This window comes from Triticum aestivum, chromosome 6A, assembly GCF_018294505.1.
Source record: "Triticum aestivum cultivar Chinese Spring chromosome 6A, IWGSC CS RefSeq v2.1, whole genome shotgun sequence".
Lineage (NCBI taxonomy): Eukaryota > Viridiplantae > Streptophyta > Magnoliopsida > Poales > Poaceae > Triticum > Triticum aestivum.
The window spans coordinates 603793375-603806149 of NC_057809.1; the positions used below are offsets into that span (position 1 = coordinate 603793375).

At 41.5% G+C, this 12775-nt stretch overlaps 1 protein-coding gene across 1 annotated transcript; it reads right to left on the minus strand.

Annotated features, from left to right (window-relative positions):
• Nucleotides 1-10283: 10283 nt before the first annotated feature.
• Nucleotides 10284-11435, minus strand: LOC123131302 (dehydration-responsive element-binding protein 1H-like). The gene has a single exon (XM_044551002.1). It carries the CDS (start codon nucleotides 11340-11342, stop codon nucleotides 10602-10604), a length of 741 nt encoding a protein of 246 aa, XP_044406937.1. The 5' UTR covers nucleotides 11343-11435; the 3' UTR covers nucleotides 10284-10601.
• Nucleotides 11436-12775: the final 1340 nt, after the last annotated feature.

A 12775-nucleotide genomic window follows, 5' to 3' on the forward strand; every position in this document is an offset into this window, starting at 1 on the left:
TAATAATGCTGATTATCACACTTTATTTACTTACAACTCAAAAATTACAACTCGATACTTAGAACAAGATATGACTCTATGTGAATGGCTCCGGCGGTGTACCGGGATGTGCAATGATGCATGAGTGACATGTATGAAAATTATGAACGGTGGTTTTGCCACAAATACGATGTCAACTACATGATCATGCAAGCAATGTGACAGTGATGAAGCGTGTCACAATAACGGAACGATGGAAAGTTGCATGGCAATATATCTCGTAATGGCTATGGAAATGCCATAATAGGTAGGTATGGTGGCTGTTTTGAGGAAGGTACATGGTGGGTTTATGGTACCGGCGAAAGTTGCGCGATACTAGAGAGGCTAGCAATGGTGGAAGGGTGAGAGTGCGTATAATCCATGGACTCAAAATTAGTCATAAAGAACTCACATACTTATTGCAAAAATCTATTAGTTATCGAAACAAAGTATTACACGCATGCTCCTAGGGGGATAGATTGGTAGGAAAAGACCATCGCTCGTCCTTGACCGCCACTCATAAGGAAGACAATCAATAAATAGATCATGCTCCGACTTCATCACATAACGGTTCACAATACATGCATGCTATGGGAATCACAAACTTCAAGACAAGTATTTCTCAAATTCACAACTACTCAACTAGCATGACTCTAATATCACCATCTCCATATCTCAAAACAATTATCAAGTATCAAACTTCTCATAGCATTCAATGCACTTGTATGAAAGTTTTTATTATTGCCATGTTGTTCTAAAGGACTCTCAAAATAATATAAGTTAAGCATGAGAGAACAATAGTTTCTATAAAACAAAACCACCATCGTGCTCTAAAATATATAAGTGAAGCACTAGAGCAAAAACTATATAGCTCAAAAGATGTAAGTGAAGCACATAGAGTATTCTAATAAATTCCCAATCATGTGAGTCTCTCTCAAAAGGTATGTACAGCAAGGATGATTGTGGTAAACTAAAAATCAAAGAATCAAATCATACAAGACACTCCAAGCAAAACACATATCATGTGCTAAATAAAAATATAGCTCCAAGTAAAGTTACTGATAGACGAAGACAAAAGAGGGGATGCCCTCCGGGGCATCCCCAAGCTTAGGCTTTTTGGTGTCCTTGAGTTTTACCTTGGGGTGCCATGGGCATCCCCAAGCTTAGGCTCTTTCCACTCCTTGTTCCATAATCCATCAAATCTTTACCCAAAACATGAAAACTTCACAACACAAAACTAAAAATAGAAAATCTCATGAACTCCGTTAGCGAAAGAAAACAAAACACCACTTCAAGGTACTGTAATGAACTCATTCTTGATTTATATTGGTGTTAAACCTACTGTATTCCAACTTCTCTATGGTTTATAAACTCTTTTACTAGCCATAGATTCATCAAAATAAGCAAACACTACACGAAAAATAGAATCTGTCAAAAACAGAACAGTCTGTAGTAATCTGTAGCTAACACAAACTATGGAACCCCAAAAATTCTACAATAAATTGCTGGACGTGAGGAATTTATCTATTAATCATCTTCAAAAATAATTAAATAAATATCACTTTCCAAATAAAAATGGCAGCAATTCTCGTGAGCGCAAACGTTTCTATTTTTTAAAGCAAGATCAAAAAGACTTCCCCCAAGTCTACCCAACGGATCTACTTGGCAAAAACACAAATTAAACACAAAAAACACAACCAAAAAAGAGGCTTGATAAATTATTTATTACTAAACAGGAGCAAAAAGCAAGGAATAAAAATAAAATTGGCTTGCCTCCCAACAAGCGCTATCGTTTAACGCCCCTAGCTAGGCATAAAAGCAAGGATAGATCTAGGTATTGCCATCTTTGGTAGGAAATTTTCAATAAGACACCTATAACACTTAGGGGTTTCTTTATTTTTATTAATTATCAAACTCCTAGGTACAAAATCAAGGAAATCATTTGTAGCAAAAGGTTCCTTAAGGATAGTGAGAAATTTGGGGTGAACACTTATGGATTTGAGGTCCGCATTTTCCTTACTAGAAGTTCCACCCTTATTTTTAGGAACATACATCAATTTGGCAATCTTAGCATTAGGAGGAGTGTTTTTCACGGAAGAAAAGGCAGACCCAAGGTTGGTAATAATATCCTCAATTTTATCAATTCTAGTGGAATCTTGATCTATCTTTTCATTAACCATAGGTTCCTTTTCTTTAAACCTTTTAAGAGCAACTCCTACCTTAGATCCGTATTGGGTAATTTGGTTATGGATATTTCTATCCAAATTTTCAATTAACTCTATGGTGGCAACTTTATTTTCAATAATTTCAAGCCGTTGCATCACATGTTCCAAAGTTAAAATAGTTCCATTAACCAAAAGAGGTGGTGGGCCAAACAGATCTATCATAGCATTATAAGAATCAAAAGTATGGCTACCCAAGAAATTCCCTCCGGTAATGGTATCAAGAATATATCTATTCCAAGGAGTGATGCCTACATAAAAATTGTGAAGAAGAACGGAAGTAGATTGCTTCCTAGTAGATCTATTTTGCGCAATGCAAATTCTGTACCAAGCATCTTTTAGATTTTCTCCCTCCCTTTGTTTAAAATTAAGAACTTCATTCTCGGGAGACAAAGGAGTAGATAAAGGACTAGCCATAACGATAAAGCAAGCGATCCAACACACAAGCAAACAAGAAACGGGCAAAAAGGCAAATAGAAAAAGAGAAGGGGAACGGAAAGAGAGGGAGAGAGGAAAAGAGGGCGAATAAAACGGCAAGGGTGAAGTGGGGGAGAGGAAAACGAGAGGCAAATGGCAAATAATGTAATGCGAGGGATAAGAGTTTGTGATGGGTACTTGGTATGTCTTTGACTTGTGCTTGACTTGACTTGGCGCAAATCTCCCCGGCAATGGCGCCAGAAATCCTTCTTGCTACCTCTTACGCACTGCGTTGGTTTTCCCTTGAAGAGGAAAGGGTGATGCAGTAAAGTAGAGTAAGTATTTCCCTCACTTTTTGAGAACCAAGGTATCAATCCAGTAGGAGATCACGCTCAAGTCCCACGCACCTACACAAACAAATAAGAACCTCGCAACCAATGCGATAAAGGGGTTGTCAATCCCTTCACAGTCACTTACAAGAGTGAGATCTGAAGGATATGATAAGATAATATTTTTGGTATTTTTATGATAAAGAGAAATAAAGATGCAAAGTAAAAAAATGGCAAAGGAAATAACTAAGTATTGGAAGATTAATATGATGGAAGATAGACCCGGGGGCCATAGTTTCACTAGTGGCTTCTCTCGAGAGCATAAGTATTATGGTGGGTGAACGAATTACTATCGAGCAATTGATAGAATTGAGCATAGTTATGAGAATATCTAGGTATGATCATGTATATAGGCATCACGTCCGAGACAAGTAGACCGAAACGATTCTGCATCTACTACTATTACTCCACACATCGACCGCTATCCAACATGCATCTAGAGTATTAAGTTCATAAGAACATATTAATGCTTTAAGGAAGATGACATGATGTAGAGGGATAAACTCATGCAATATGACATAAACCCCATCTTTTTATCCTCGCTGGCAACAATACAATACGTGTCGGTTCCCTTTATGTCACTGGGATCGAACACCGCAAGATTGAACCCAAAGCTAAGCACTTCTCCCATTGCAAGAAAGATCAATCTAGTAGGCCAAACCAAACTGATAATTCGAAGAGACTTGCAAAGATAAACCAATCATACATAAAAGAATTCAGAGGAGAATCAAATATTGTTCATAGATAAACTAGATCATAAACCCACAATTCATCGGATCTCGACAAACATACCGCAAAAGAAGATTACATCGAATAGATCTTCAAGAAGATCGAGGAGAACTTTGTATTGAGATCCAAAGAGAGAGAAGAAGCCATCTAGCTAATAACTATGGACCCGTAGGTCTGAAGTAAACTACTCACGCATCACCGGAGAGGCCATGGAGTTGATGTAGAGGCCCTCCGTGATCAATGCCCCCTCCGAAGGAGCTCCGGAAAAGGCCCCAAGATGGGATCTCTCGGGTATAGAAGGTTGCGGCAGTGGAATTAGGTTTCTGTGTTCTCCTGGATGTTTGGGGGTACGTGGATATATATAGGAGGAAGAAGTACGTTGGTGGAGCAACGGGGGCCCACGAGGGTGGAGGGCGCGCCCCCTGCCTCGTGGCCGCCTCCGTTGTTTCTTGACTCCCACTCCAAGTCTCCTGGATCACGTTTGTTGAGAAAATCACATTCCCGAAGGTTTCATTCCGTATGGACTCCGTTTGATATTCCTTTTCTTCGAAACCCTAAAGTAGGCAAAAACCAACAATTTGGGCTGGTCCTCCGGTTAGTAGGTTAGTCCCAAAAATGATATAAAAGTGTAAAATAAAGCCCATTGACATCCAAAATAGATAATATAATAGCATGGAGCAATCAAAAATTATAGATACGTTGGACACGTTTCATGGATCACACATTAGGGTTGGTTGTATGTTGATATAACTATGCATTTGAGGGCAAGAGTGACAAAAGCTTCTTTCTAACATAGAAATTGATGCATACAGGATTGAAGGAGGACCAGTATATCTTAATGCTATGGTTGAGTTTTACCTTAATGAACGTTAGTTGTTGCGGACGCTTGCTAATAGTTCCAATCATAAGTGCATAGAATTTCAAGTAAGGGATGACATGCTAGCAGTGGCCTCTCCCACATAAAAACTTGCTATCGGTCTAGTAACATAGTCGATTGCTTAGAGACAATTCCGCAAATCCTACCACCACTTTTCTAGACTCGCTATACTAACTTAATTGTACTTTTAATAGAACATCACCTAACTTTTATTTTTCACGTTCTTTATTATCTTGCAAACTTATCCTACTATACCTGCAAGGTACTTCTAGTTTTATTCTTGGTCTAGGTAAAGTGAACATTAAGCATGCGTAGAGTTGTATCGATGGTCGATAGAACTTGAGAGAATATAAATTCCACCTTTAGTTCCTCGTTGAGTTCGACACTATTACTTATCGATAAAGGCTACAATTGATCCCCTATACTTGTGGGTTATCAACAAGTTCCATCTTGGTTGCAGGGATAATTTGCAGAATTACTTCCGGTTCCTCTGCCCTATCAATGGTTGCCGAAGATTCACTAATCTCATGAAGTTATATCGTCCTTCCACTCACTTATTTAGTGAGAAATTCTTTTTCAAGAAAGTGCCCATTCCTAGCAACAAACACTTTGTTGTCGGACTTTTGGTAGAAAGAATACCAAACTGTATCTGTGAGATAACCTACAAAGTAACTTTTGCCTCATCTTGGATCAAGTTTGTTTGGCTATAAACACTTTACATATGCCTCACAAACACAAATTATGTGATGCGAGTGGGTTTCTTCCCATAGCATAATTAAAATGATGTCGTCTCAACAGACTTAGACGATGCTCTATTTAATGTATAAGCGGAAGTAGTAAGTGCATGACCCCAAAAATATATCGGCTGTTCTGTAAGAGACATCATAGACCTTACCATGTCCAACAAGCTACGGTTACATCTCTAGGAAACTCCATTCCTCTGTGAAACAATTCCATAACCACTAAGATGTTGACTAAACTCATGACTAAGATATCCACCTCCACGATCCGATTGCAGGAAATTAATCTTTTTTCCACGATGATTTTCTACCTCATTTTGAAATTCCTTGAACTTTTCAAAGATCTCAGACTTATGCTTCATCAAGTAGATATAACCATACCTACTTAAATCATTAGTAAAAGTCACGAAGTACAAATACCCACCACATCTTGTAGTGTTCATTGGACCACATACATCACTATGCATTATTTTCAATAATTCACGTGTCGGTTCAGGAGGACTCGGTGAACGGTGTCTTGGTCATCTTCCCCATAACACAATCCTCACAAGTCTCAAATGATTCAAAATCAAAAGACGGTAAAACTCCATCTATATGGAGTCTTTCCATGCGTTTTTTTCCGATGTGACCAAGACGACAGTGCCACATGAAAGTGATGGTGGCATCAACCTTCTTAAGGGGTTTGGCTTCTACTTTAAAGAAATCATTTTCACATTCAAGATTCAGAATGAACAGGCTCCCAACAATGGGTGGAAATCCATAAAATTTATCCTTACAATAAGGTTAACAACCATTGTTCTCAGATTTGTAGGAATACATGTCGTGTATCAAACATGATCCAGAGAGGGGATCCAATCGCCTCGCTCGCTCTTGTTGACCGTGACAGAAACCGCAGTGGAAGCGGTGTCCAAAGAACTCGAGCACTTCACCTTCTACAACTTTCATGTCGTCGACATTGGCAGAGGGTGAAAGGTGGGGAAGCAACAATTAGGGGAACTGCTCATGGGCGGTTTCTCTTTGATGGCGTCAGGGAGAAGATGGAAGAATGAGGAAGCATAGACCCTCTCTCTCACACACACACCTCTCCTATTTATAATGATGAGGAATCAAAACCGCCATGTGACACACGTCGTCACAAGAGCCAAAACCGTGCATGGAAGTTGAAACAGTCAACATTTAAAACCAACTATCACACAAGCAACAACTAGATTCTATGTCAGTCGGATCACAAAAGCCGAGGATTCCTCCCTCACAATAAATTCATAAGGGAGTCTAAGAACATGGAAAATATCTTGATGTAACAACACATCAAAACTAAAAATGATGACATTCATGATCCACCTTCCAGTCGGAATGTGGGACGAAGCGTCTTTTCGGCTACCTGGGTTAGTCCTGAGTCAGAATTCACGCACCCATTGTGTGGGAACAAACCCGAGCATGGAGGTGCTCGAGGAAAACCAAGTGAGACGACACTCATCACATAACTAATCCGTGAACAAAGCAAGGAGCACCCGTGATATCCTTCGTGGCACGAGTCAGACCCAACGAAGAGACCAAATATCCAGATGCGCAAACTTGGTTTGCGAGAAAGCTGTCTGACCGGTGTTTCACATAAAGGGTATTGACTAGGGATACTTCGTCAATTCAAGCCCAGGCGCCTCAAACCGCTGGTTGGAATTTGATGATACGTCCAGAATTGGGCCATGAGACATACTCTTCCGAAGACATTGAAATGGGGTATCACCAAGTTTGTTTCAAATTGCTCACCCTTTCGCCTTCAGAAGGCATGATCATTTGAGTCTGCGAGGTCTCTCAACCAACCAACCAATGGTGATCAGAGTCCATCAAATAGTCAGAATGTTCTCCAATGTTGAACAATCAGTTTCTTCATCCAGACCTCGACTGACTCGAGGGCTATTGTCGAAGTTATACCTACGGGGTAGGACAAGATATGTAAATGGTCATGCCAAGGGCCCATGCCCATCAAGAAAACGGTGCAGCAGATAATGGGCCGGCCAAGGGGCAACCTTTCCAACCCATTGGAGACATAACCTAAGATATCAAACAGGGGGGGGGGGGGTCCATAGCCCAACAATCGGATCCTCCACCCATGAAGGATAAGACCCAACAATCGGTAGTCACCAAGGCAACAACAGTCGGGAAGCTTACAGTCGGGTGTGCCATAGGATACCATGACCCCCACGATGCATTCATTACTATCATTACAGAAAGGTGGTATAATCTAGTTAAATACGACAGTTACAAGTAATAAGTGCAATGTATAGCCGGTCATGCATGTGACCGTTAATAGCTTTAATAGCAGCCAGTTATGGAACCCCTCCTAGCTAGCGCACTCTATATAATCTGGAAGGGGGCATCAGTGTGAGGGTTGAACTCTCTCACATTGTACCTGCGCCAATAGAAAGATCACCACACAGGATTAGGGACCTTCACCGTTGAGGACCCGAATTTGTAATTCCTTCTGCGTACTCTCATCCATGACATTGTGCATTAGAGATTTGGTCTTTGCAACACCTCTTGATCCATCCAAATCAAATTTCATAGCCATCTAACACAGAATCAGGGGATAACTACCTAAAATACCATATTGAGCCATTCTTCTTTCTTCCTTTTAGAACAATGATATGTAATTTTTGATTTACTACACAGTATAAAAAATTATAAATAAGATATAAATCAATAAAAAGCTTTGATAAAAAAGTAAACCTCTTCCATGTCTCCAATAATGATATAGTAGAAGACAACATCTTGGAGTGTTGGACTAGCCTCATATGTTTTAATGAGTTGTATGAGTAGTACACCCAAAACCATGGCAGCTTAAGGCCGGTGAGCACACCATGGTTGGAGACACAACTCTTCAACAAAATATTTTCAATCTGTTGCTCAATCGCTCCACCATTGTTGAAAATACCAACAAGTGTTATAAGATGAGTCATGAGAACTGCTAGCTCCATGGAGTTACAATGGCTAATGCAACTAAGGGGAGCCAGTAAGTCCTCTATAAGTTTGATACGACACCATCATCACAATTCAGATGTTGTTCTAAACATTTGCAGTAAAATATCTTTAGATGTACTATAAACTACGATCGTGTACTCTTTATACTCTAGTAGTGAGTACTGTAAGCTCTATGTGATCATGTATTTTGAATTACTTCATATTATAAATAATTGGGAAGCTAGCGAGGCTGAAGTGAACATATAAATTACTCATAAAACTTATGAAATTAATTGATGCCCAAGAAGTGAAACTTTTTGTTATCAATAGAATGTGAAAATCAAGAAGCAGTGCAGAGCCACCAAATAACGCGACGCTGAGCCACAAGATCCTCTGAGAGAAGTGGCCTACTCGGAAACTCTACCATTCAACACTACAAAACACATACATCACCTACCAGCACATGCTTCTCTCTCCCTTGCACGTTGTTCGAACTTTCTTCCATTGTTGGCCACAAGGTCAGATTTATTGACGACCATCAGTGCGAACCTCCATCTTTGTGATTGGCTGAGAGAAAAAACAACACGAGGAACGAAAAACACACACAATTAACTTCAACTTTAGCGTCTTTTTTTACTGAAAAAATGGTCCAACAATCGGCTTCACAAACCACAGGAAAACATCTACCATTTCACTATGGAGAGGATAAAGTATTTCAAGACCACGAACAAGCCTATGCATATGCATGTTCGGCACAGAAATGCCGATGAAGAGTGAAAATATATTTAAAATGATATTTCATTATAGAAAAACTCCTCCTGAGAATTTGACAACAATGTGTTTATAAACACGCTTAAAAGTGCAAACACACACTCACGCTTACATATCATCTACCAAAGAATGGAGTGGCCAATTTTAATACTCATGCCATTCGAAAGCATAAAGTTGCAGTTTGACCATCATAATTTCATGCTTTGACTATCAATGTTATAGAACAAAACAATATCTAATATTTAAGTCTACAAATTGTTTTTTCTGTTATACTCGTTTTGAAATTATCCATGTGGAAGTGTTCCATTGGTATAGATTTATGTTTACAAAACACCAAGACATAAAAATTATCGAACAAATGACATAGTGTAGTTGTTTCAAGTTGCTAGACATTGCTACATTAACTATTAAACTAGAGGATACCCCGCACGTTGTTGCGGGAATATTATGCAACACATTTCAATGTGATTCATTGTACGAAACATGAATATTTGAAGCAATAATATAAAAGGCTAAAACTAAAAATACATATAATTTATTATGTTTGATTACTATATAAATGTAAAATGTATAAATAGCATAATAGAATGAAAATTCTCATGTCCATTTGCATGTTGAGATGTGTCTTTTTTCATGCATATTTCATGATCAAGTGGCATGCTTGCATGTTAAAAGACATATGATAGTGGGGGTGGACTTTTTCTCATGCATGTTGTGTGATGATGTGGCATGCTTGCATGTTGAGAGAAATAGTTAGTGGGGGCTAGCTATTTAGATATAGAAGATACCATCTATTTTTTTGCGGGTGAAAAATAGCATCTACTTTCGCAAGAAAAAACTATTAAATACCATCTTCAAAATCAAACAAAATAGGGCAATTAACATTCTATAAATCTTTAGATATTGAAGGTGCTAAACTTAAAGTTATATGCATTCTCTTGGATCGGATTGATTTTATAGTAATAGTTTTCTAATAATAAGAGGAAGAGGAGTAGAAATGTTTTCTAAATTTAGGCACTGTTTCCATATTCCACAGCAAATTTAATTAGATGTGCTCTAGTTATTGCATATCTAAGTGAGTGAATCAAACATAAAGTGAGAAAAAAGAAAAAAAATATCCACACGAATCTCAACGTAAGACCAATGACATAAGATTTAGATGTGCAATACTTACATCACATCTAGATGTGCTTTAAGAAAACTGTTTAATAAAATATAACATATGATCAACAATATCTTATAATAGGCATATGTTTATGGAAAAAATAAATCTCAATGTTACAATTTCGTGAATATATCCATCTCTAAGAGGGCTACTGTGTTAGTTTAATGAGTCTAATGTAAAATTAGGGTGATGCATCGCATCAGTCCCACCAGGCCACCACTTCGTGGTTCTAGCTAAAGATATATAGCAAAGGGGCCGACAAGAAGGAATGAGACACTCGGAACGAAGAAGAGTCAAACATTGTCGATATAAGTCCTAGTAACTCCAGAGCGCGACATCAGCTCCGGCTCCGCCGTCGGCGCAGTCCCCATTGTCCCAGTACTGCCCGGTGGCCATGGTAGGCGGTGGCTCCATGAGCAGGCCCTGCGCAAGGTTCGCGTAGTAGTACGTGTCCGAGTCCGTCTCCCCAAACAGGCAGTCGAGGTCGAACATATCCATGCTTAATGCGCCTGGCTCTTCAAAATTGGCATCACCGGAGGTCTGCGCCGTCTCGGACGAGGGGACACTGCACGCCGCCGCCGACGGGATGTCCACGCTGGAGGCGACTTCCTCGACCGCCGCAGCGGCACCGGTGGCCTCCGGACGGCGCAGGAAGTCCGCGACGGCCTGGACGGCCGCGCGCCGGACATCAGAGAGGTTGGAGAAGGCGGGCGGCACCGAAAGCAGCCACGCGGAGTCCCGGAAGTTGAGGCACGCGGCGGAACGGCCGCGCAGCATGAGCATTGCGGCATCGTGCGCGCGCGCGGCCGCCTCGGCGGTGAAGTACGACCCGAGCCAGAGGCGCGTGCCGCGCTCCCCGGGGACGCGCACCTCGCAGACCCACCGGCCGGCGCTGCCACGGCGCCGCACGCCGCGGAACACGGGGTGCCGCGTCTCCCGGAACTTGGTGCGGCCCGCGGGGCGCTTCGGCGGCCACGGCCACGCCGTCCCCCCGTGCTCGGTCGTGGTCGTGGACGAGGAGGAGGGAGAGCTCGAGTGCTCGAGGCTCATGTCCATGGCTGCTGGCTGGCTGCCGGTCGATGGCTCGGTGGTGGTACTTCAGGAAAGCTCGAGTGCTTGAGGCTTGTGCAGTTGTGCTCGAGCGAAAGAGTGAGAGTGTTACTTAGTGTCGTGCTCGTGCGTGTGCGTATTTATGCGTGTAACAATAAGATGACAGCTGTTTCCTTAGCCGCGTTCCTGCGTCGCGTCCAGTCATTGTATGGCAAGCCGCGCTTTGGAAGCGCAGCATACGCTGCTTTGAGTGCACTCCAGCGGATAAGACGCGGCTTCGTATAGCTTCCTTGCTCGTAGGCGCGAGCTGAGTTCACATGTTGTTAAGTCGCTACCTGAAATGATTATGTGAGGCATCGTGGCGCTTTCCTGAAGCGTGTTATGTTACCACGTGGGAAGCATGGCGCTTTCCTGCCAGGCGTTTGCCTGTTCGCTAAGTGAGGCCGTGAGTATGAAGAAGGTCACGGGTGACTCGTGAACCTAGCGACTGGCATATTGGTGGCAACTGGCGTTTAGTCAGGGGTTCCATGTACACGCATGTCAATATCTTTTTTTTTTGCGGAAATGTCAGTATCTATTTAAAAATGAACGCATTTTCATCATTAGATTATTAGCACGAATCTCAGGGCAAATCTACTTTCATGTAGGCTTCTGGCATCCCTTATGGTCGAACTAACCGAACGACGACCGGCAGCCCACCCGGTCATCTCCCTGCTCACGGGACGTGGAGGCAAAGTGTTCCCTAAGAGCCACAATGGCTCATCGTATTTTCCTCACGCCCTTATACAATGCAAGGTGCCGTGAATTCACTAAAGGACTTTTGAGGGCGATCACCGAATCCGTATAAATGGAGACCCTTGTGGGCGGTTACCAAACCTGTACAAATTGCCCGGGGCAATCTCCACAACTTAATTGGAGGCTCTTGAAGATTGCCCAAAGCTTTACACCATAATGACTGAGCTCCGTGACAGCATCAACCATTTAGGGCACCCAAGCACCCAGGAGGAACAAATTGTAGGGTACCAAGCACCCAAGAGTTAAAAAGCTTCTCGAAATTTCACTTCCATGTATCACCGTGAAAAACTCAAACTTATGCACCAAAGGCAATGGCAAGAGCACACGGAATGCTCAAGTCATTCTCTCCAAATCCCACCACAACAAATAATGCTATGGCGATATATGAGAGAAAGAACAAAGGAGAAGAACACAAAAGAATGTCAAGATCTAAATTCAAAGGGTTCCCCTCACTTAGAAGATATGGATTGATGAAAATGTAGATATAGATCTTCTCTCTCTTTTTTTCTTAAATAGACGCAAGAATTAAGGGAGAAACAGAGAGAAAGCAAACTACAATAGGTCAACAATGGTAGGGGAACCTTGCTCAGATTCATTGGGGCCATTGGGGAAGAAGACCCCCTTAAATAGGCTCCTACGTACGA

Coding starts and splice junctions, on each gene's coding strand:
- LOC123131302 (XM_044551002.1), bottom strand. CDS start 11,342: ATGGACATGAGCCTCGAGCACTCGAGCTCTCCCTCCTCCTCGTCCACG.